The sequence below is a fragment of the Prionailurus bengalensis genome, chromosome D4, assembly GCF_016509475.1.
Source record: "Prionailurus bengalensis isolate Pbe53 chromosome D4, Fcat_Pben_1.1_paternal_pri, whole genome shotgun sequence".
In the NCBI taxonomy this organism is placed as follows: domain Eukaryota; kingdom Metazoa; phylum Chordata; class Mammalia; order Carnivora; family Felidae; genus Prionailurus; species Prionailurus bengalensis.
This window is the reverse complement of record NC_057359.1, coordinates 84,538,283-84,563,255: the sequence shown is the minus strand read 5'-3', so window position 1 is coordinate 84,563,255 and position 24,973 is coordinate 84,538,283. Positions and strand designations below refer to the sequence as shown.

General features: G+C 41.6%; 1 protein-coding gene across 14 annotated transcripts in view; it reads left to right on the top strand.

The window, feature by feature from the left end:
- The window catches only part of MAPKAP1 (MAPK associated protein 1), a 246,546-nt gene that overhangs the window by 140,454 nt on the left and 81,119 nt on the right, over positions 1 to 24,973 (top strand). For 13 of the 14 annotated variants that reach the window (XM_043565341.1, XM_043565346.1, XM_043565347.1 and 10 more), the window contains one exon: positions 8,257 to 8,366. In XM_043565341.1, the coding sequence (XP_043421276.1) occupies positions 8,257 to 8,366 (110 nt within the window). Of the gene's footprint in view, positions 1 to 8,256; positions 8,367 to 11,074; positions 12,323 to 24,973 lie in introns of those variants that run through there. The other variant, XM_043565348.1, reaches the window with a different exon arrangement.

Here is a 24,973-nt window from a genome sequence, read left to right as displayed (position 1 = left end):
GCGTCGGGCTCTGTGCTGACAGCTCGGAGCCTGGAGTCTGCTTCGGATTCTGTGTCCCTCTCTCACTGTGCCCCTCCCTCACTCATGCTCTGTCTCTCTCTCAAGAATGAATAAAACTTCTTAAAAAATAAAAATAAAAAAAATGGCAGTGATGATAGCAACTGTGATGGTGTCATTACATGTGTTGACGTTGACATTTCACACTGGGATCCTACTCGGGAAGGGGGAAGAAGGGTTTTAAAAAGGGAAGAAAAGTCCAAACCAATAAAATGGACAGACCCCCTTAATCAGAAGTCAGTAAGAACAATTAAACTTCCCTCCTATACATGTATTGACTTAAAATGTTTGATATATCAGATAGGCATGGGGAAGGAACCTTTCTAGCCAACAGCTACAGAGCAAATAGAATCCAGGTAGGATTTTCCTGTTTGGGAAATGGATCACGGGGTAGTCAGTAGACAGTCTTCCACCAGAAGCTGGGCTGCCTTGGACATTGTAGCCCAGAGGGTTCCCAGAGACTGCTGTGGCTTCTCTCGGCTCCGCATAAAGAGAAAGGTTAGCTGCTTTTTCAGAGGCATGGCCTAGATTCATTGCTCTTTGCCGTACCTGGGCATTTCCAAGGGTTGGTAGTTTTAGTAGACCTCTTGATGAGATCTCCACAGTGTACCCAAAGCGACCAGACCTTTTGGAAAAGATAGCATCAGTTTGAAGCCTCTCCTACTCTTATGTGATACTGCTTTGTGGTTTGGAGAGAAAAAACAAAAACAAAAACGAAATGAGCCTTTTTTACACTCACTCAGTTTAGTGCCTCTAGTAGCCATTATCTCATTTATTCCTTATAAGAAACTCATTTTTATAATATATGAGCTGAGGATCAGAGACAGGTAGTTATTTGCTCAAGGTCATACAGTTTGGTAAGGGGCAGAGCTAAATAGGATAAGGGGAAAAGAAAAACCGATGCCTGTGTCCTTTGTAACCAGGCCTGACAATATGGGTATAAATTTCCTATTTATTTATTGTTTGCTTGAGTCATAGAGGACCAACTGTGTGTTGTTTCTTTTCATTCTGTTGTATTAGCAAACATTTTCATTGTCCAGATTGTCCTCGTGTATGGAAATGTAACATATGCAGCCTGTTTAATTTTGTATTTGTGAATCTGACTTGATTTCCTTTTTGGCAACAGCTACTGTCTAGAGAACAGAAAAGATTTTTCTTTGTGTCTGTTTAAAGTGACAGAAATATTGGAGCAAGTAATAAAGAGGGAAAGCATTAATTACATACTTCTAAGAATTTAAAGGTCAGACAAGCTAAATATGTATGTTTTGCTCACTGGAATGTCTTGAAATTGTGCCAGGATACGCTTTGTTCCTACAATAAAAGCACACATTTTAGATAGCCATCAACTTACTTTGGTATCCAAAAATTAGACCAGTTTGTTGCTTTAGTTTCTATGTATCTTAAAAGTTTAGGGCTCACATTTCTGACATTAATGTGATTTGTTTCATGATCCACCCCCTTTGGCCATGTTTAGTCACTATGTCTCATTTTGATTTCCTCTGTTCTCCCCTCAGCTTATGTTGGAGTCTGTCAGCTGCTGCTATGTACATGTCAGGCTAGTGACTTGTAATGTTTATTAATACAATGTCAGTCTTGCTGTTGAAAAAACTGTGATGCTTCTCAGAAGGTTGCAATAGAACGAAGCGTTTGATTTCCAGATCCTGTCTGCACTGCATGGTGAATACATTCTCAGATGTTATGCAGTTCACTGACCTGACAGTTATGGAACCCCGCCTGGGACCCCATTTCAGCAGGACATATTTGAACAGAAACAGTTTGCAAAACTTTACACACTTAAACTCCTGCCAAGGCAAACTGTTAGCCACTTGAGTTTGTTATAAATACCCAGTGGCAGTGGTTGGAAGTAGCCCATGGTGTGTTTTATATTCTGAACTGAATGTGAATGTCTTTGCGGTTATATAGAGTAGTAAATAATTGAGTTTGATTAGGGAGAGGGACCTCATTATCCCCCACCTGTGCCCAGCTGGAAGGGGAGGGTCGAAATGAAGCCATTAGCTGTCTCTCTTACTGGCATCTCAAAGAGCTCAAATACATCTGTGTCTTATTTTCTTTTCTGGCACAATCAGTCGAGCAAGCTAAGCAGGCATGACCGGATTTGGCAAGTCCCAAGGACTCTGGCAAAGATACACAAGGAGAAGGCGGAGGGCAGTCATTTTGGCTTCTCACTGCCCATTAGTCTAGCGAGTTATGTTTTTGGAAAATGTCTGTTTTGAAAAAGAGTACTTTGTCCAATGTCAAACATCACATACTCGCACAATACGCTTTGATCTTAAAAAAATTTTTTTGTCAGTGCAAGGGGAAACAAAATGTGGCATTCACACTAGTGTAAACTTTTTTATGGATAAAGTAATACCCGAAGGGCTTGCTTTAAAGCAGGCATGCTGCAGTTATTACAAGGCTTTCTCTTGCTCATATATTTTCATTTTCTACTTTGAAGTGCTAGAGAATGAACATGCATGGAGTTGGGACCCGTGCAGGCTGGGAGCTGGAGGAGTGTGTCTTCATCACTATTACGGCCTGGTCAGGACTGGAGAATCGAGTGCTCCTCTTGGCAGCCTTTTCCCACTTCCACAAACTGAGACTGTGGCTCAAGAAACCATGACGTTCTTCAAGGGCTTTTAAAAAGGGATCTCGTAGTTCATATGGTTAGTCTAACAGTTGGGACATTTTATAACCAAACTGAATGTCACAGTGGAAGTTGAACCTTTGCCCCAGACTGATCAGTAGTTCCAATCGGGAGGGCATGCTATCTAGAAGTCACTTCTTCCCCTGAGTCCTCAAGGCTCCCTTCTGGGCTACAGAGAGGTTTAAAACTCAGACTTTGGTGTCTGGCTGCCCTGGGTTCAATTCCTGGGTCTTCTACATAGGTGTGTAGCTCCAGGCAAGTGTCCTAACCTTGCCCAACCTCAATTTCCTCCATTTTAAAATGGGACTGATAATAGCACCTACTTTTTCTGGAAGGATTAAGTGAACAAAGTAAGTGCTCAATAAATGTTCACAGCTGTCATCGTCTCATCATTTATTACTTCCTTTCTAAGAAAAGCCCGTAATTATTATATTAACTATTGTTTATTAAACATTTATTGTAGACAGGTATTAATGTTAACTACTTTAGAAGTATTTAAGCCCTCACAACAATCTTACACTCCTAAGAATTAGCCCTATTTTGTAGATGAGGAAACTGGAAGCTAGAGAGAGTATATCATTTATCCCAGGAAGGCAGAGCTGGACACCAGAGCAGGCTCTACTCTAGACTTGCTGTGTTCTGCCGCCTCTCGGTCACCAGCCTCGTTCTTAGCAGGATATAGAGGGAAATGACCACTGTGTTTTGAGACATCTCCATCAAGAAGTTTCTCTGATCCCCTTACCCTTCCCCAGCTTGGTTAAGTGCCTCTGTGTTTTGGTAGCACTCTGATCTGGCCTGCATCTTTGTGCTTATCACGAACAACTATAATTCTTTGTTTGTTTCTTTGTCTTTCTCTCCCCTGGACTGTGCTATTTGTGTTAGGGACCACATTGGTGATTTCCGAATCCAAAATTAGGATCTTTAATAGATGAGTGACTTCAGGTAAATTCCCAAATTCTGCCTCCAGCCTCAGATTCCATAAAATGGATACAATAATAGCACCTATTTTAGGATTGAATGAGTTAATACAGATTTTTAAAGCTTAACATAGCACCTGGCACATAGTAAACGTCTAGTAGATAGTAGTTGCTGCTATTACTATTGTAATTGTTGAATAATATCTTGTACTTGCAGCTCAGAAAGCTCTTAATAAGTCTCATTGAATTTCTCTGCACCACCACCATGATTTTTGACTTCCATCGTCCCTCTCCAAAGCCAGCGAGTTAAGCTGAGGTGCAATATACCTGCTTCTCTGGTTTACTCTCCCAAAAATGAGAGCCTTGAAAACTGAGCCCAGGGTGCTCCTCTGTGAGCTTCAAGAGGGGGTTTGATGCCCAGGCCAGAGATAGTTTGCTTACAGTGCCCCGACTGTTGCCAACATGCCCAGCAAATTGCACGTTTTAATGGCCCTGTGCTACCAATTACAAGCAATGGTTGGTACCTGCTCCCCCAATAAGCAATCTCTGCTGATAGGGTAGGAGAGAGAGGATAAATGGGGCCTCTTGTCTTGGAGCGGTGATCTGGAATAAGGAGAACACAAGAGAACTGACATTTCTAAGTTCCTTTGCCGTTTGCCAAACTTAGTGCCAGGTGCTTGGCGTGTACTGTCTATTTTATCCTCCCTGACAATTCTGTAGGGAAGTGGCCTCCTCATTTCATGGATGCAGCTGAGGTTCCCACATGTTGAGGCAACATCTTGGTGAACTGTAGAACCAGGATTTGAACCAAAGGGTATTTAACTCCCAGCCCCTGTGTTTTCCTCTCCAGTAAGTTGCCTTCCAACGTGGATTCTGGTTCCAGCTCTGTCCCTGTAAATAGAATCTAAGCTTTTCAGATAAGGACCCTGTGCCCCTCCTTCCTCTCTGTGCCCGTCACCTCTGGTTTAACACTCACGAGAGAAATGCTCGTCCTGTTAGGTTAATGCTGGTATACAAACTTCCCTCTGGTAACTGAGTGGCTTTGCACTGGGACAGAGCTGAATTCCTCAAGTGAGTAATCTCTTTTTGAAATGCCCATACGTTTTTCAGTGGTTACGAGACCTGACAGGACGTAACTTTGAATTGACTGAAGCACTCCTGGCAGCATTTAGTCAGCTCCCCAAAGTGGCGCCTCGTCCTAGACCCAGCCCCGACAGCCCAGGGGGCTTGGAGGGCAGCTGCTTCTGCTCAGTGCCCCAGAGTGCCCTGCTGTGATGGAAAACAAGCTGTCTGTCCACGAGGGGAGCAGGAGGAAGAGCAGTTTCTGAGCCGAGACTCTGGGTCCGTAGCCCATCTGTCTATCCATCCGCCTGTCTGTCCAAAGGCTAGTCACCCCCAGCACGGGTCACACCTCAGGGATTGGAATGCAGGGCCACACGGAAGGGAGGCTGGACTAGCACCCTACCTGCCTGCTGCCAGCCTGTCCCTCGAAATCACTGTCTTCTCAACCGCAGACCCAATGCCCAACATTAAATAAAAACGGCGCTAAAAGATGTATTTCAATAGACTTTTTAGAAAGCCCATAAAAATTCCTGGATATAAAGAAATGAGGCATAAAACCCAGAATGTTTGGAAGTGAAGCTGAAAATTGTGGAAGCAAGTCTCCATATCCATTTATTAAATGGGAGCATAACTTAACAGTTGCACTTAGATGTCTTCTGAGAACCACTTATATTCTGTCCTCTTGTATTCTAGAAGCAGTTTGCCCCCTTAAGTGCTGTAGACTTGAAGCAAGAGCCAAAGCTGGTGTTCGCCTGGAGGGAGAGAAGTGAGTGGTGTGGGAGACTGGCCTGAGGAAGCTTTCATTAGGTCTGGTTGAGTGTGCCGTATGTGGGTCACAACCTCTTTCTCCTTTTAATGTGCACGATTTTACCGAAATGGAGCCCCAGAGTAAGACACCGCGCACTCGTGAAGGCACATTCTGAGCGCCGTGCGTGCCCCTTCCCTTCACTGTTGTTTTCATTTTCCTCTCGTGAACCTTGCTACCCTGGCTTCAGCACGGAGGCTGTAAAGGAAGATGGAGAGCCGAGTTACCTCAGAATGATCACTATCGTTAACATTCACGGGTGGTTCACTTATCATTCCTGACTGCACAGACATGGCAGCCGCTCGGAAGCGTCCGCAGGTGTAGTGCGGTGATACATATTACATTGTGCCACAATGGATTTATGTATTCTGTAACAAAAGAAAAGTGTAATGAAAAAATACAGAAGGTAATCCTTTATTCCTCCACCACACAATTTATCAGTAATGCCTGTGGATGATAAGTGCCAGGGATTTCCTCTGCTTGCTTTAACCTTGTCACCCAGGTACGTTTTGGTAAAATGACAGAAAAATACAGACTAGGGATTTTCCTCTGTTCAAAAATCTTTCCAAAGGACACTTTTAATTTATGGAAGTTAGTCCAAACGCAAGGCTTTCTTTTGAGCTCCTGGTCTGCCTTTGCTACAAAAGATAAACGTATTGGTTTGAAATAATGCTGTCAGCCAGCAGCAGATTAGAAGAGAATGTAAGCAATTTATAAGCGGGCTCCAATCTAAAATAGTTCAGGTGGACCCCAGGTAGATGGAGGTTCATGAGATGTAGCCCAGTACTAGGTTGCACATACCCGAGAACTTGTGTTCCCTTTTAGGCCCCACTCACCCATCGCCCAACATATTGTCACAGATGGAGCGCATACTGACTTCCGAGGAGAGAGCAGGGGAAGACAAGTCTGAACGCAGATGATTGGCGTTTGTTCCAAACACGCACTGGACTAGCGCCAGAGCAAATACCCCCAAGTTTATAAATGCACCAGGCACTTTACATTTCAGTGCTCTTGCCAAAGTATCACTTACTGCATCGCTCCCTAAATATAGTTTTAAAAAAAGAGCTATTTCTTATTTTGCTTTGATCAGTAAAATAAACTTTTAAAGATTGTTCTGGGATGGGGTCCAGCTTCTGAGGTAAAGAATGGCTGGAGCTCAGGCATGATTCAGTAACAGAGTGTTCAGTAAAATTAGCTTGACAGTTCTCAGGCCTGCTGTTCAATAGCAAGAAACTTGACCAAGTTAAAATGGATGATCGTGCTGGCTAGACCAGCGTCGGCTTTTGCTTTTTAACAAATGGAATGTCAAGGATTAAACAGCAAGCCTTATGGAGAGGAGGGGTGTGGAGATGTCTTTGTATTAGGGAAGCAAATTGGGTCCTTGGTTTTGAGATCAGCCCCCAGCCCCTGTGGATAGCCGGCCACCTGGTTGGGTCGAAGCTAGGTTTAAGGGCCCCTTCCCAGCCTGTCCTACCATTGGGAAGCCTTTCCGTGGCTTAGCTTGGGGCTTGGCTTTTCTTTCAGATGTCTTGTCAATATGAAGTTCTGCCATGTTTTTTGGCCGTGTGTTCTCCTTTGAGATTCTTATGAGGAAATGGGAATGCCACCAAACTCCTTGTGGTAATTCCCATGTTCCATAGTTGGAAACTTGGGTCCCATTTGTTAGATGAGCGTCTTGGAATTGGCCTGTTTTGTCCTGGTGCCCGAGCATAGTGAGTAGTATTTGTGATACTTGTTACTGCAATTAACAGTCTTAGTGAAGTTGTACCTCACCCAGGGATGGGCTTCTTTTTTTAGGGTACTTACTCCCTACCAGTTTTTTCCTGTCTAGATGAACCACTCCCTCCAAGTTTAACTGGCTAGAAGTTTACAAGTAGTGTTCGTATTTTTTGTGTAATTATTTATGCTTCATTTCATATTTTGTTTGACCTTATGGGATTGAGTAGATTAAAACATTCCTACTGAAGTATACATAAACTGTATGGGCTTTTTTTTTTTTTTTCTGAATGTTTATTTTTGAGAGAGAGAGAGACAGAGAGAGGGCAGGGGGAGGGGCAGAGAGACGGGGAACAGAGGATCTGAAGCAGGCCTGCGCTGACAGCCCCAATGTGGGGCTCAAACTCATGAACTGTGAGATCATGACCTGAGCTGAAATCCGATGCTTAACCGACTTTGCCACCCAGGTGCCCCCAAACTGTGTGTTTAAAATTTATTTATTTATGTACTTACTAGCCAGTTAGGAAGAGCCTTTTTTTCTCCTTTTTCTAAATTGTTTTGGGCTATCGTATTTTCCCCTCCACCCTCCAACCCTCCTCACCCCATGAAGTTTTTTCCTCTAGGGCTCCGTGAGCTTTGATGTGATGGTGGGATCTGCCTGCAGTGACACCTGCTGACACAAGCCAAGTTTATTGTCAGTCCTTGTGCAGGATTTGGCTTGGGAGCCAACGTGAGCCAGCCCACGGCACTAGTGACCCACACAGGCCAATTAGATTCAGTTTGAGATGAATTAGGAAAACCTTCCCTAACTCTGACCTTTCTTTCACTTGGAACTGTTCATACTAAACTGCTTCTCTCTGTCTCTCTCTCTCTCTCTCTCTCTCTCTCTCTCTCTCTCTCTCTCATTGGAAGTAAGTTCGTTTAGTCTATTTTTAAATAATTGGCACTCTGAGGTATACTTAGTATAAAACCTTGCTAAACATAGTGAAGACTGCAGTAACATTCCTCTGGTTGAATGTTGGTGATGATTTTGTATTTGTCTTTTCCTACAGAAATGCTGCTCATGGATTCTCCCTTATTCAGGTGGACAACACAAAGGTCACCATGAAAGAAATCTTGCTTAAGGCAGTGAAACGAAGAAAAGGATCCCAGAAAGTTTCAGGTGAGACCCAGGAAATAGACTGTTAGAAGTGCTTGGCGTGTGTGTGTGTGTGTGTGCATGCGTGTGTGCATGATACCTGGCTAGATTGTTTTAGAGATCGTTGCTTGAAGGTTTGGTTAGCAGGTCTACAGCTTTTTTTCAGCTGCCTCTGGGCCCAAGGAAGGGGTTGGGTCAGTGGCATATGTGAGAAGAATGTGTTCATATTGACTATGGAAGTTCCATCATTAATAATTTGTGATAGATGAAGACAAAGCTATTTGAGCTATTAGTTGGTGTAAAGCTGTCTTGAAAACCAAATCCTAAATTTGAAGTGCTGCTTTTCATTTCATGTTTTCACTTAATTTTCCATTGGGGAAACTTTCCATTGCTCGTGTTTGGGGTATGGAATAAAAGAATAACAATTTTCATTTTTGCCAAATGAGGGCACCTGTAAAAAGATTTTCTTAAAGATAAATCACTTGATGTACACAAATACCTGTTAATCTTTAATTCCTCATTACCCAACTTTGTACAGAAAATCAGCTTATGGTATTAGCTACAGTATTTAAAGGATATGAGGGAAAAAATATTATCAGTATTGAGGAATAATTATTTTGAGAAATAGCTCAAAGATTTGTCATACCACAGACAACGTTAATATAAATCAACCTATATATGACATGTCAGATATCATAGCTTTATAAATAAATGAGACTTCTTAAACACGTTTGGTTTCATCTTTTGGAGAAGAAAAAAAGCATTACTCAGGTTGAAGAAAATAGTTTTGTGTTCTTTTTAAGGGGAGGCATATAATCTGTTCCAGATTTAATTAGCTATCTTCAGATGAAAGCTGAAGTTTTAATAAAAGTTAGAAGAGATAACACAGTGAAGGACACGGATGAGCTGTCTCAAGGCCATATTCCAGGGGAACGATAAGAGCTGTAAAAAATGGCAGAGGAGAGCAATTGAATGGAGCAATGAAAATCTGATTCTCATAAAAAAGAGAGAGAGAGAGAGATGCTGGTAGGGGCGGTTGTAGATGAGACCTGCTAGCGTCTGCAAGCAATTTGGATGCTTGCCAGGAGTCATTGTTCACCCTCGGCTGTGGCGGCTCTGTCCAGATGTGCCAACCGCACGTTTCGGCTTTTGCCAGCTGACTGCGCCGTTTGATAACCAGCTCTCTGGATGCCCATCACTGGCCGCAGAGATAGAATTAAATGATGATGATCTTCCCACAAGTTGGGAGAGGAAACAATGCATATAAATCTTGATTTCATCTCAGCATGAGAAGTCTTTATCCATCATCACTCATAATGAACAAGTCGTTAGCTGGGATGAATGGTGTTCTGGTTTTTCCAAACACCTCTTTTGTTCATTTTTTGGGTGACTTTTATCCATTGCATGGGGGTCAAACCTCTTTACATTTAAGGGATGATTGAAGAGGCATAGCCTCTCCTTCCCAGGGGCAAGCAGATATTTTGGGGTTCTAGGTACCAATCTAATAGCATTTCAACAGCTTCAGATATTTAAAGATATTCAATCAGCATTCATCTTCCTTTAGGATCCTGTTTTTTCCTCTTGTTTTGTCCCTAAATTGTTTTATATAATAGTGCATTTTGTGACACATTCATTATATTCAAAGATAAGCATTATTTCAGGTTGTCCAAGGGGAGGTGAAACCAGCTTTTTAAACCTTCTTAATAGAAATTCTGCTGTTGCAGATTTTTTTAGACCATGAAACCTCTGTGAACTTAGATGCAGCTGAACCAGTGTCTTTCCCTCTGTCTCCAGCTATCTCTCTCCAATTGTATACCTATTTATCTGTGTCCATCTCCAGCAACCACGTTTATCACACACACATTTATTTATGTTCACCTACGTGTACACATCCCTGCCATTCCATCTGAGACTTGCCGTATCCAAAACACAGTGATCTGCATTATTTATTCCTTTTCAGACTAGAGAAGTCATTTGAAATTGATGTATTTACATAAATTACTGTCCATTTTCTTAATCCAAAAAGCTCTATAAAATGAGAAGCTCTTTCTATTGCTTTATGAAGTCTGGTCTCATGAAATAGAAGGATCTTCAGTTTGGCAAAGATGCTTATTTAACGTTAGCTTGGTAAAGGTGGTATATTTTGTGGTTTTGAACTTTTGTATTCTGGCGTGGACTTGTTTTGGAAGGTAATTAATGAAAAGAGGAAAATCCTCTTGTCATAGACAGAAACACAGTATGTTTCCCTAAAAAAAAAAAAAAAAAAAGTGTGTTAGTGTTCACAGTTGGCTGTGAAATACTTAACACCCGTTGTGACACATGAACTTATCGTGAACTCAAGAACTTGGTGGCAAGAGATGCCAGGCTAGAGACCTTCATCCTGCACTTCCTAAGTGTCTACCGCAGTGACCTGCACAGTCTTTGCAAGAAGGGGCCTGCCTCGCCCCACGTCCAGGACAGAAATGGAGTGCCCAGCCCTCTCTTCAAGAGCTTTTGCCTGAGTGAGTGCAGAACAGCACTTGTCTCTTGGCTGCTCTCATTTAACTGAAGTGAGAGGCAAGAAATGCCACTTGAGATGAAACAACATGTGCCATGCGAGGCGAGGGTCCTCACTACTTGTTCATTAGAGGTTAGTTGCACTAGAACAAGATTTCAGAAATCCTTTTGCAGGCTGACAGTGAACTTCTGGTGCTTATCCACAAACCTCTAACTTCTCCCCTCTTTTTTTCCAGACTGCCCGTACAACTCCCCATTTCATGATAATAATAAATTGAGAACTTGAACTATTTTATTATTAAACCCAGATGTGGGCTTAATGACTGTTCTAATGTTTAAATACTCTGTTGCTCTTCCTTCTGGCACTCCCTCCCCAATTTTCGTTTGTAAAAAATCAGAAGGTGGCAGGTATGTGAGCAAAAGAATTCTTCTTTGTTTAGGCAGATAGCTTTGTCATCGGAAACCCTTAGGGTTTTAAAGTATTTTTGCTTTGTATGGATAGAATATCATTACAGGCACTTGTAACTGATCTAGAATTTTGACTTGCATTATTTGTAATTATTTCATCGTCATAACTATTTATGAACACTGCAGGGTTTTTCTATTAATATTCATGTACTGAACTATAGTAATCTTTTCGCAGTGTGTTCCAGTCAGTTCTCTGCTAAGGCCCCCCCCCCTTTTTTTTTTAACCCATCTTTAAATGTCTCTTTTAAAGTTTCTCTGCAGCTTTTCCTTTTATTACTGACCCACTTGACATTTGAAAGCTACCTGCACTGGCAGAAGGTCCCCACTGTGTAAGAAAATTATAAATGGAGAATTGGGTTTTAGAAGAATTAGCTGAAACCTCTTTACTAATTTTTACAGTTGGGTGGGTGTGTTTTTGACATAATGAAGAGTAGCCTGCCAGGTCCCTTGATTTAGCTAGTAAAATACACTAACCCGTTTTTTTAGTGACTAAAGCCCTTAATCCATCAAGTTCTCCTTTAGTCAGGTTCACCCTCACAGTTCGTGACCTTCTGAGATTCTTAGTATTTTGTTGTTGTTTAAAAATTCTATTACCACCAACCTTCACTAGCCTTCTGAAACAGTGTTGGGTGTGGCAGGGACACTTAAGAAATGGAGACAGATAGAATTTCAATTTTACATTGACACAGAAATATAGTTAACTCTTGATCTGTAAAAGAAGGCTTCCTTTGAAGTGGGATTTTCTGCGTGGCTCTGTTTCAGTATTTGTTGTCATTTTGAAATGGAGGTATTTTTCTTTATCATCTATTGAAAAATTGAACCAGAAGCATTTTAACTTTTTCTTACCCCTATTCATTCTTGCCTTTTGAAACGAAAGACCAATTTTTATTAGCCTGAAAATCCTTTTGCAAAGTTCTTACGGTATTATTAATAAAACTTGTGACATTCATTTTTGCTTTTCCCTCATAAAATGTTACCCAGATTTTGAAAAATAAATGTTAGCTTTGTCAAGTGAACTCTCTCTTACCATCTCTGTTTAGAGTCACAGACCACCTTGTTGCTTGCTAATGTACTGTGTTTTCACAAGACACCCAGAACGTCATTAGTGATATGGTCTAGTCTAGGACGCCTCCACATCATTCCTAAATTACTACTAAGCGCAGAGGGGGAGAGAACAGCTACCACGGGGTGCAGGGTTCTGATCAGAAAGACGGCTAATGATGACATCACTGGATTCTCGAGTTTTATATTAAAGGTTCATATAAAATTTTTGTAAACTTTGATCCAGAATGTATTTGTAGCTGTGTTGTACATTTCACTCCTCATGTGTTCTCAGGCATCAGGCCTGTGCTAGGTGCAGGGAGGTAGTGGGAGAAAGATTCACAAGGCCCTTGCTGAGGAGGAACTTACATCCTTACATCCTAGACGGAGGGTAAATAGGAGCGGCTGAGAGAGAATAAGATGCAGTATATAGGATGGTCAGGGAACTCCGCCCTGAGAAATTGACATTTAAATTGTGACCTTCACATTTAAGCTGTGAAGAGTTGGGGAGGGCCGGTGTCATTCAAAGCAGTGGCTATTAAAGGCTTACTGTATTTTAATATAAAAAGAACATTTCAGATTACTTTGTAGTTAATTTACTTACCTCTCTTCCTCCTACCCACTGTTGAAAAAAGAAATGTAGTAAAATTGACCCTTGAATTGTGCCTTGTGTTAAGTCCCCACATCTTACCCACTAGCAGCTTGGATTTACCTCTAGAATATATCCTGAACATATTCAGTCCTTTCCATCTCCACTGGATAAGTTCAGATCACCGTGACTTCACCTGGACTGTTGAGAAACAGTTTTTCTGGTTTTCCTGCCTCTGCTCTTGGCCACCTCCAGTCTGTTGTCTACACAGCAGCCAGAGAGATCTTCTAAAGTATAAATCTGATCATATCTGCTCCACATCCTTCGGTGACTCTCAGTTGCATTCAGAATAAAATCCAAACTTCTAACTACTATGAAATACTCCAAGGCCCAAAGAGGGGAAGGTACATTCAGAGAATATGAGCACAAAGAAAGGAAAGAACTGGAAGGACATGCAGAATTGACAGTTGCAATATGAAAGAGGAATGTAGACAGACCAGGCGGAGAATCTGAGAAGCCAGGGTGGGCATTTGGAGCCTGTAACCTAAAGTTGTCTGTCAGGAGAGGAGTTGGTCTTTCCCCAAGATGTGGTTCCAGTGGGGTAAGAGCTGATTTATTGAGTGCCTTTGTGTACTTACACGTATTATCTCATTTAATCTGCAGACAGCACTAGAAGGTAGATTTTATTGCGGCTGTCTTACAGATGAGACGTTACGAGAGTGTGTGTGTGTGTGTGTGTGTGTGTGTGTGTGTGTGTGTGTGTGTGTTGGGGTGCATGTTAGAATTAAGGAACTGTGAGGACAGTGTGTGTAATCACATACTTACCTCTCAGAGCCTCCCCTTCCTCTAAAAGAAGTTAAAGTTACCCAAATTTCCACAGTAAGTAAATGGCAGAATCTAAATTGGAGCCCAGGCTTTTTTGACCTCAAAGCCCATACTCTTTTTATTGTACCATGTTGCTTATTAGAACCCTAATGGGAGAACAAATTTAAAATTCTGTAAACAGAAATGTTCATTGATTCTAAAATCTAAATGCACTAGGGAAGTGCAGCATTTAGAGGAACCCTGTGGTGAATCTGGATATAAAGCCAGGAATTCTTTTTGTAATTGCACAGTTTGTCTGTATTGGTGTCAGTTTTAATGTTTTATGTCTAGCTTTCTTAAAGCAACATACACCTGTCCTGAGCTGCCCTATGGAAAAGAGAAGCCCATATGTTTTAGAAGAAGAGGGATTTCTAACACTCTACTAACCTGAAATGTTCTCCAAAGACTAAAATAAAAAATCTTCTAGCTGTAGAGTTGAAAAGAATCTTACTTCATGTGTAATTGTAAAGGTGGAAAATCCAGTAACCTTTCTTCTGTGAAAGTAGTTTGCGAGCCAGAGATACAGACATGTGGTTTCCTTATGCTGTAGCTCTGTCTTTTCTTTAAAAAAAGAAGTCAAGGTAAATAGGACTGTTTAAATGTTCTTGGTCAAAAAGACAGTAATTTCTGTGGAAAACTGCACCTTCTCAAGAAATAATAAATAATCATGCTGATGCCACTCAGGCATGGGGGCCGGATAAGAAATAAAGACCTGATACTTGGTATCCAGGGCCCCAGTGGGAATATGATAGCGCAAATTAGGGCTGCTAAGGTGTTTAAATGTATAACTCAGAAATGCCCTGGGCAAGAAGCTCCAAGTTAAATATTCTTCCTTCCCTCTTCTCTCTGCCTGTTTATCTTGCTGTTTCTTCCCACCTGAGCCTCCCCTTGTCTGGAGTGCTCTGAGGCTCCTGATGGATCTTCTTGAGAATAGAGCAGAGCATGTTAAAGATGGCATTGCAGTCAACTATTTTATCTAGGAAGCCTGGAAATTTAGAGAATTTATGTCCGGCAAAAATCTTTGGGAACCACTTGAGAGACCCAATTATTTTAGAAGGGTGTTATGAGCTCTTGCAACCGCCACATCAGAAAAACCCGAAATACATCATTCGCCAAAACTACATTTGACCAGCGTTTACTCTTCCTGCTAGTCGCTAATCTTTCAGAAGTTCCTTTTCCATCACAAAATCTATTCATTCACTCCATCTGGGGCAGTCACCAACGTGGATTAGATTAAAGCAAAAGCCGAATGAAAGAGAAAAGACATATACCTCTGACAGGCTGTGTGGTGCTGCAGGAGACACACATTTTGGAGTCAGAGGAACGACCTTTCTCTGGGCCACTAGGGACTAATTCTAGAGCATCACTAATTTAATAATAGCTTTTGAGGGAAAAAAAGAAAGAAATACTACATTAGGTGTACATATTGATTATGCCATAGCCTGATTTTAGAAATGTTCAAAAGTGGGGGGGGGGGGGAATACATCTTAGAATTAAGAACTGTGGTAGCTGAATGCATAACCCTGTGCTTACTTTCTGAGTTGTGCTTTGATGTGGGAGAGGTTGAGGGAAGAGGCACGCAGGGCACCGTGGGAAGGGGCAAGTGTTCTCAAGCTCTGTGTGGCTCTGACATACCCTGTTGACTTAAACAGTCATGTCCATTGCTGCCTGCTCTGGGCCAGCACTGTGCTAGAATCAGGTGGAAACCCAGTGAGAAATCAGACTCAGAAAAGGGGGCAATAAAATACGGTAAATTCTCAAGTAGAAGTACATAAGCTACTAAAGCAGCATAGATAAGGGAGTACTTAAAACTACTTAGTGAGGCAGGGGGCTGAGAAAAGATGCTCTGGAGTAAATGATTGGACATTTTTTTTGGAGATTAATTAGAATTTTGCTAAATGGGTAAGTAAGAGGAAGGACATTCCAGGCAGAGATGTTTTGAGATAGAGTAACAAACCATAGATATCCCAAATTACTGGAGCAAGAACAGGGCAGAGGATAAGCTGCAGAAGCCAGGCAGGGGCCAGATCTGATGGGGCAAGGCCTGATGTACTGGAAACCCGAAGAGCCGTGTTCACTTATTACCACCTTATTTATTATGCTTATTATGCAGCAGACATTATGGAGGCACTTAGGAAATTGTTGAAGCCAAGAAGTGGTCCTTACCTTCAAGGAGCTTACTGTGTAGTTGGGGAGACAGACAGGCAGTTTTAATACCATGCATGTGGTAATTGGAAATCAGTATAGGGGCCTGGGTACACGCATCGAGGGATGGGTGCCCTCGTCCAGTCTTAGAGAGTCAGGGAGAACTGTCCTGAGCAGATCCTCCAGGTGAGAGCTGAAGATGGCAGAAAAGATGGTGGCCAGATAAAGAGGGCTGGGAAAGAGCATTCAGGCTGAAGGAATGAAGTGAGAGAGTTTGATGCCTTCGGGAAATCACAATGTAACTCAGTATAATAAAGCAGTAGAGTAGGAGTTAGGAGGGTGGGGCGTGGTGAGGTTGAACTGGTCATTTGGGCGTAGGTCATGTTTGTAAACCATGCTGAATTTGAACTTTTTTCTGTGGCAGAGGGGAACCATTGAAAGGACAGTGATAGAGTCAGAATTTCTTTTAGAAAGCACACCGTCTGCCTGATAAAAATCGATGAGAGGACATAAAACAGGAGGCAGAGACACTGGTGAGAAGCTTTTGAGGACTCTGTCCAACAGCTGATGAGCCCTGACTTAAGGCATGGAGAGAAGCGAATGGAGCTCAGTTCAGGAAGTGGAGGGAGGGACACCTTAGTAAAGCCTGATGTCTTTCATTTGAGCTGAGTGCACGCTTTGGGGAGAATTGAAATACCCTGGAGCCGCTTCCGGTTCTGGTGTTCATATGAAAACTAGGTGTTGGTAAAAGATAGGCTTTAGAGATTTCTTTTTAATAAAATTAAATGCTTGTTGGAAGAAAATCAAACATTTAGGAAGTGTGTGAAGTAAAAAGTCTGTGAGGGTTTCCTCTGACTTTGTTTGATATGAACCTTGTTGTTTTGGTTTTTTTCTTTTTAGTCAATTCCCATGCAGATACACAAACGGGCTCTAAGTTTCATGTGGGCAGGACCCTGTTTTCCAGTTTTGGGGTTTTTTAAATCACTATACACCTAACATCTAACAGAGTGTCAAATAGAAGAAACTCAACAAATGTTTGTTAAATGAACTCATGAAGAATGTATCCACATAACAGTTTTAAAAAATGATACCATATAATGTTATATGATTTTGCACTTGTTTTTCACTATCACGTCATAAGCACTCTATTAGAGTGACCCCTGCAGTTTTAGCTTTCTAGCTAAATTTATGTAACTTAGATTTCTGTTGTTGGACATTTAGATCGTTTCTAAATTTTTAGTTTAACATGTAAACGTACAGTGAACAATTTTGTATGAATATTCGTTGCATGTTTGTGGTAGATGTTAAACATGGGATTACTTGTCAGAGGTTCACTTACTTCAAATGTTGAGAAAAACAAATTGCCTTTTAAAAAATTTATACCCATTCTCTGACACTCTAAGAATCTATGAGACCACCTCTTTCCCCACCCCCTTACTAACACTGATGTTATCAATCTTTCATTTTTGCCGAACTGATGGCTAGCAGTTAATATCTCATTTGAATTTGTATTTCTGGGTTTTTAGTATAAAGTTAAGCATTTTAAAAATGTTTTAGCCATTTATCTTTCTAAAAGATAGTTTTTAAGGCAGTTGCTTTAGTGAAAAGGAAGATTGAGAAGTCTAATTTCACAAAACTATTTTTAAGAAGTATCCTTTAGTTTAAAATACACTTCAACCCACCACCCCCTTTCCTGCTCCAGCAGGTGTATACACACACACACACACACACACACACACACACACACACACACACACCAGTATGTAGAGAAAAGGCACACATCCAGTCCAGACCATTTTACTTTGTTTGCCTTCTGACCCTTCATTCACCAGCAAAGCTTTTGTTCATGTGTTTGGAGAAAGTTAGCTGGTAATTCACTAGATTCCAGTTCACCTCATTTAGGACCTTATGTTGCCTGCTTTGTCACAGAACTATTTGAAAAAACAGATTTTCTCTTAAATAGTTTATTTAAGTCTGGTATGTGTATATAGTACTTAGAAGGTACACCGTAATCTGGAAATCAGAAATGTAGACAAAAAAGTTGTCACCCCTTAACAGGTTTATTTTGGGGAGGCACATCTAAGGACACGTCTGGCAGCATTATGAACAGCACTGGCACCAAGGGCAACTGTAGGGGGTTAATGGGGACCCTGCATCATTCCTTGCCATGTGCCTGGTGAGTTAACTCCTAGAAGTTTCTGGGAATGGCAGCAAGTGGGGAAAAGGCTGCAACCAACAATCAGTGTCACAAAGTGGGGATGACTAATTTGCTGAGGAGACCGTTGAGACAGATGTTTAATTAGCTGAAGTCAGAGTGGATAAATTGGGAGAGGACTGCCTATGCAGAGAGACGCCTCGTTCCCTCATCTCTCATTACCTGGTTGGGTTTTAGTTTTGTCCTTACTGTCTCTTTTTGAAGACGACAGCCTCAGACTCAGGGGAACTGGGAGGGGAGTAGGAGAGAAAGTACCCTTGGTACATCTACTGAACACTTACTGTATTTTTGTATTTAACCCTTACAAAGACCTTGTGAAATGGGCATTATCTATTTTTTGTGGTTGAGAAAACAGGCTGTGTATTGTGTATATGTGTGTGCATTCTTGTGTGGGTTGCTCATGACTGACATAGGTGAGATTTGGACCTGTACCCCTTGATTTTTAAGCCCAGTGTTTTCCTCTGTACTACAACTTCCCCACTTACAATGTAATGCAAATGAAAGAACTTTCTGGAATAAAAGTAAGCTGTATATTGACAGGAGCTGGTGTCGGACAGGTGTATGTACGCATTTGTTGGAACTGTCACGTGGCACTCATAAAATCTGTGCATATCATTGTATGAAAATTTTACCTAAAAGTACAAAGAGAATCTCAAACAAATATTGGACACCAGTTAAGGTTCTGCTCACTGAATGTACTGATGTCTGCTCTTTGAAATGCATTAAAAAAAAAAAAAAAGATGCGTTGGTGGTAGATATGTGATAAAGCAAATGTAGTAAAATGCCAATGGTAAGATCTAGGATCAATTTTTCTGTAGTTTAAAAATGTTCATAGAAACTCGGAAAGAGCTCATAAAAATTAAAAGTATATAATTTAGATTCTGCTTATATTAATTAAATTTCTGAAGTTACAGATAGATGTCTTTGTGGCATAGAAAGCACTGATCTTTACTTCCTATAGGATATTTTATCTTTCATTACCTCATATATGAAATGACATCTTTGAGATTACAGTTTCTTCCATGGGCCTGTGGTTTTCAGCAGCATATAGAATTGTGAATATGATTGTTGTTACCACTTACTGAATATTAAAAATAGGCCAGGCAGTCTGCCAAACACTTTTAAATGATCTCATTTAATTCTTCAAACAACTATTTGAATTGGTTGTTATTTTTGTTTTATAAAAGAGAAAACTAGGGGCACCTGGGTGGCTCATTTGGTTAAACATCTAACTCTTGATCTTGGCTCAGGTCATGATCTCACAGTTTGTGAGACTGAGCCCCACATCAAGCTCTGTGCTGACAGTGCGGAGCCTGCTTAGGATTCTCTCTCTCCCTCTCTCTCTTTACCCCTCCCCTGCTCGTGTTCTCTCTCTCTCTCTCTTTCTCTCTCTCAAAATAAATAAACTTTTAAAAAGAGAGAGAGAGAGAGGGAACTAAAGCTCAGAGAATCTGTAAGACTTGTCCAGGGTCACACAGCTAGTAAGTTGGAGAACTGGGATTCAAACCCAAAGATACGATGTCAAAGTTTGTATTCCTTTTTTTAAATTTTTTAGTTATTTTTTTTAATGTTTGTTTATCTTTGAGAGAGAAAGAGCATGAGTGGGGAAGGGGCAGAAAGAGAAGGGGACAGAGGATCTGAAGCAGGCTCTGCACTGACAGTGGTAAGCTCAGTGTGGGGCTCAAACTCACAAACTGCGAGATCATGACCTGAGCCGAAGTTGCACACTCAACCGACTGAGCCACCCAGGCACACCTCCCTTTTTTTTCTTTTTAATGTTTATTTATTTTTGAGAGAGAATGCACAAGCAGGGGACGGGCAGAGTGAGAAGGACAGAGGATCCGAAGCAGACTGCGCTGACAGCTTTGGTGCTGACATCCCCAAGCCCAATGCGGAGCTCAAACTCACGAACATCAAGATCAAGACCTGAGCCAAAGTCAGATGCTCAACTGATTGAGCCACCCAGGTGCCTCCAAAGTTTGTATTCCTAACTGCTAGGCTGTACTTCCTCCCACTGGCTAAGGTCCCAGGGTTCACACGTCAGTGGAGGCAGGTTCACTTTTCTCCCTAGAGAGACCAAGTGCACCTTCTTCATGTGGACGTGGCAGCGTGATTCAGTGGAAAGAGTACAGGCTTTGGACCCAAAGCAGCCCGAGTCTCCACCCTGGCTGTGCCCTTCGGTCCAGTCTAACCTTGTGCAAGGTTAGACAAGTCATCAAACCTTTGTCACCTCGGTTATCTTTTCTGTCAACGGGGTAATAATACCTACCTGGCAGGGCTGCTGTTTTGACTAGTTGCATAGAAAACAGTTGATAGCAAGTGTTCACTGGATGTCAACTGCCTTTGTCCCTATTGCTACTACCACACCAGGCACATCATAAAATCTGGCTTTTTAGGTTTTGATTTACTTCCTTTTCTACCCATATGACTTGGCCTTTGCCTGCAGCTTTTGTTTGCAATGAATGAAGTCTACAGAAAGCTTATACCAGTGATAGAACCAGACTTTGAATTGTGTTTGGATATGGATCTGCTGGAAACACCCTGTATTTTGAACAAGTAGAAAGCTAGATCCAGAGAGCAAGTTGTAATGATTTTTGACTAACAAGAAAACCCAGATCAGGCATGTAGGGGGTCCTAATGGTCACAAGGCTCATTTGTCAAGTAGCTTACATCAGCAAATTTAATTTGCTACAACAAAGAGTCTAGAGAGAAAGGGAACAAGTTACAGTTACCTGTAACAAACAGTTTACAGGTGATTATAAAAAGCCTTTGTAAGAACAGCCAAAGAGTTCACAGAGCCTGTTGCTTCTTCCAAGAAAACATTTAAAAGAGGAAATATAATGAACCACCAGAATGATTTTTGAGGAATGATTCTAGAAGTTGCATAGAGGTCTAGAGTGCTGTGTCTGCCCCTTACAGCCTCAGTCAAGAGTCTTTGTCTCCCCCAGAGGAAACAGAAGGTCCCTTTCTTTAGGCAGGCCATTCATGTATTTATCCTGTTAGTAGCCGTAAGGAGAACTCTTCGTCTGCCAAGGTTGAGTTGAGCCACTTGCAGTGAAAAATCATCGCTTTATATGGGCTACGTCCCCACAGAAGACCGCTTTCAGACCAGCCCAGAGACCTGACACCCCCAGCTTCTATCTCACTGCTTTTAGAGGCCTGACACTAGAGCTGGTCTTCCCCCATAAGCAGTTTAAAAGGCAGTTTTACCAATTGCAATGACACCTTTCCACAATGAGTTTTTCCTTTTTGAGTATGTTACAAATACTGGTACTTTCTATAAGACCTTTAAGTGCATTAAGAAAAAAAGAAGAAGAAAAATTGCTCGTCAATCAGGGCATTTCTTTTTCTGCCTTACAATGACAGTACCCAGAGACAAAGAGGACTTAAAATCAGGAAACGGCATGGGAGTGGCACTATGAGGCAGGTCCGGGGAGAGGACGTATCAGCACCTACTTCTCATTACCCTGCTACTGATCACAGTGGGACCGTCAGCAAAGTGGATAGATTGTACTGTGCCATCAAACCAATTTTTCAAATGGAAAGTCGGTGAGATGTGATTAAAGCCCAGGTGCTGCAGAAGATACAAGCCGGTCTATTGGAGCTCCTCAGTCTTCCCCAAAGCTGTCACAGGATCAGAGAAATATCAAGTCATAACGAATGCCAGCTTTCCTTTTTTGTTTTATTTATTTTTTTTTTTGTACACTACATTTAGTAGAACAATGTGAATTAAGATACAATTAAGACAAACTATGACTTAAGTCTAAAGAATCCAGAGGGTCATGAAGATCTCTCAAACACAGTGTGTCCAAATCCAAACTCAGCACTCAGTAAATATTTATGGAGCCTCTGCTACATTTTAGGCAGCGAACAAGGATGGCCTGTTCTCAGCTCTCATTTTAGTAGGGTAGATGGTCAATAAAAACAGACCAACCAAGATACATTTGATAGACTCGTTTCTGGCTTTTGCCTGTCCATTTTTTGACAAAAAGGACTTCTTTGAGTCTCCAGTTTTGTGAGTGCCCCTCCTGAAAGGAGTCCCCCTTGGCCTCACGATCAGGCATTACCTCAGTCCTTCCACTTTAGCAAGTTTCCATGCATCTGCTAGTTGACTACCAACACCACTCCCTGATTTAGGGAGATGTGGACAGGACAGCAGTGGCCGGGTCAGTTCATGAGCAGTCAGTGACTTGTGTGTCCAGATCAACAGTGTAAAGAAAGAGGTACAGGCTGTATCTCAGCTTTGGAAACTGCTAGAGAGAACACCGTCCCTCAGCCGCTTAGCTCTGCATCAGAGGACCCATGGGCCTGCCGCAGTGAGTTCCTAATACATTGATCTTGCCAGATGTTGGTGAGTACCTTACCAAGTAAAGGGACGAGGACCCTCCATTTTCCTTTGGAATGGGGCGATTGAGCTTTCATTTGAGTGAAATGAGAGTGCTTTGTGGAGAACAGGTTCCTTTGTGTTTGCCACCACTGTAGCTGGCCTGGAGTTGGTGACCAGCATGTTTTGTGGAACGAGCTAAGGAGAAGCAATGAAAGCCGATCTGCAGCCCACAGCTGCTTCACTCCCTGCCGGCCCAGGCCCAGGGCCACCCACTTTCTAGCCAAGAATAGATTCATTGCACTTTGATTATTGGAGATCAAACTTCCTCCAAGAATTAAATCATCGAATGAAAATGTAAATGTCTTAGAAATGAGACGCAATGCACATCAGTTGAAATTAGTGTTGCCTCCCAGGTTCCCTTAATGACATGAATCTCTAATGAGTCCTTGGGGAGCCAGTGGGATATCGCAAAAACAGACATTTTAAGCGTTGATAATCAAGTAAGGGTGCCCAACAGGAAGAAGCTATTGCATACACTGTACTACAGAAAAAGAAAATTAAAGCAAATTCACTTTCCAAAGCAGGGTGTGGATGCGTGAAAGATGGAGCACGCGCTAATTCCTCATCTTCCGTAGCAGAAGTTAATACATACTGTCTGATACTTATGATCATTTTTAAAACAGCTGAGCAAGAATGCTAATAAAAAATAGGAAGATGAATACAAGGAGAAATAGCAAAAACTTTTTAAGGTCATTTCCTGTAAGAAGGGATTCAGGGATGTGCAGGGAATCAACTTTTTCATTATAGGACTGTGGTATGATTTACTTTTAAAACTGTATGTACCGGTGATCCTTGACCAACATGGGTTTGAAGCGCATGGATCCACTCGTGTGGATTTTTTTACTGTACCGTACTGTAAATGTATTTTCCTTATCATTAGCATCTTCTTTAGCTTGCTATATTGTAAGAATACAGTATGTGATACATACACCATACAAAATATGTGTTAATCGACTGTTTATGTTACTGGTAAGGCTTCCATTGAACGGTAGGCTATTAGTAAAGTTTTCAGAGAGTCAAAAAGTTATATGTAGATTTTCGGCTGTGTGGGGATTAGGGCCCCTAACCCTGGCGTTGGTCAAAGGTCAACTCTACGTGTTCCTTCGGTAAAAGTAAAAATTTTTTTAATTTATAAAAAGAAGACTGCTTATTTTCAAAATCTAGAGCTGAGAAAGATTTCTTTCCTTCCCTTGCTTACGTGGACTTGCTTCATTTGGTAACTTCCTTTCTCTTAAAAGCCACAATCCATTTTATTGTGTTGGATGTCAGTTTTCTGTGAGAACACTGTTATTAAATAGTTGCTTCCCATTACAAACATCTCCAAACCTTTCAAAACCAAAATGTTATATGAGTATAACCATTATATTGTGATTTTGCCAACATCTTGTCTCTGTGACCTGTATTTTCCGTAGGTTAAAGCACAGGCTATTAGCTGAGTACTCCTGTCCCATTCTAAGAATGACTAATATCTCAAATATAAATGAAAACAGCTGCTTTTCCATAACATTAGAGTTCCAAACAGCTGTCACATGTACATTTTGACATTCTTTTTTTTTTTTTCTTTTTTCCAAATTGGGACAAAAGTTCGTTTACTGAATCTACTAATCTGGTTAAGTGTATCATCTAACTTCTGTGGAAAGGTGGAGAGGAGGTCACAGAAAAACCTCTCGAGCTAGAATGTAGCCATCTCCAAAGACTCAAGTTTAGTTAACATAAAAACCCTCTGATGAGACCCCTCTGTGCCAAGAACATAAGGTCCGTAAGGGCCTGTCGGTGGCTGCCGCACCACTGCTGCCCTTGCCAGAGAACCTGCACCTCGGTGGACAGCCATTGTTCTCTCTCTGGCTGGAGAGATGTGGAGCGCCACCCCCTTGTCTCCGGAAAGCCTGAATCTGTGCTGTCTCATCTTCTGCAGCCCTTCGAGGGTTTAGTTCAGGGGCTGCTGTTGTGGATCAGAAGACCGTACTCCCTCTGTTGGCTTAAAGCTGGCCCTGCCACTACCAGCTAGGTGACCTTGGTCCGGTCATTCGCCCTCTCTGAGTTGCTTGCTTTGTTTTGCTCTTCAGTAAAATAAAACCACAACTAGATCACAGACTACTGGTTGGTAGTTGTAACTGTGGGAGAGCTTAATCCCTGAGTTCAAGAACCATCTCCCCGGCTCTGCTCTTGTTCCTGTTACACTCTTTCTAGCTCTTTGATGAGTTTCTTTCCCTGTTTGAACTTCATTTTCCTCATCTATAAATGAGAATAATACTATCTTCTTTATGGCATTGTTGTGAGAATTAAATAGAAATCCAGGTGAAACACCAAACACTTAGCTATTACTATTTTATTACTCACTAAATGGTAGTCCTGCCCCCTCCCTTCAATTTCATTGTTATGAGACCCAGTCATACTCACCGTTTTGTGATCTAACACTTTGTTTT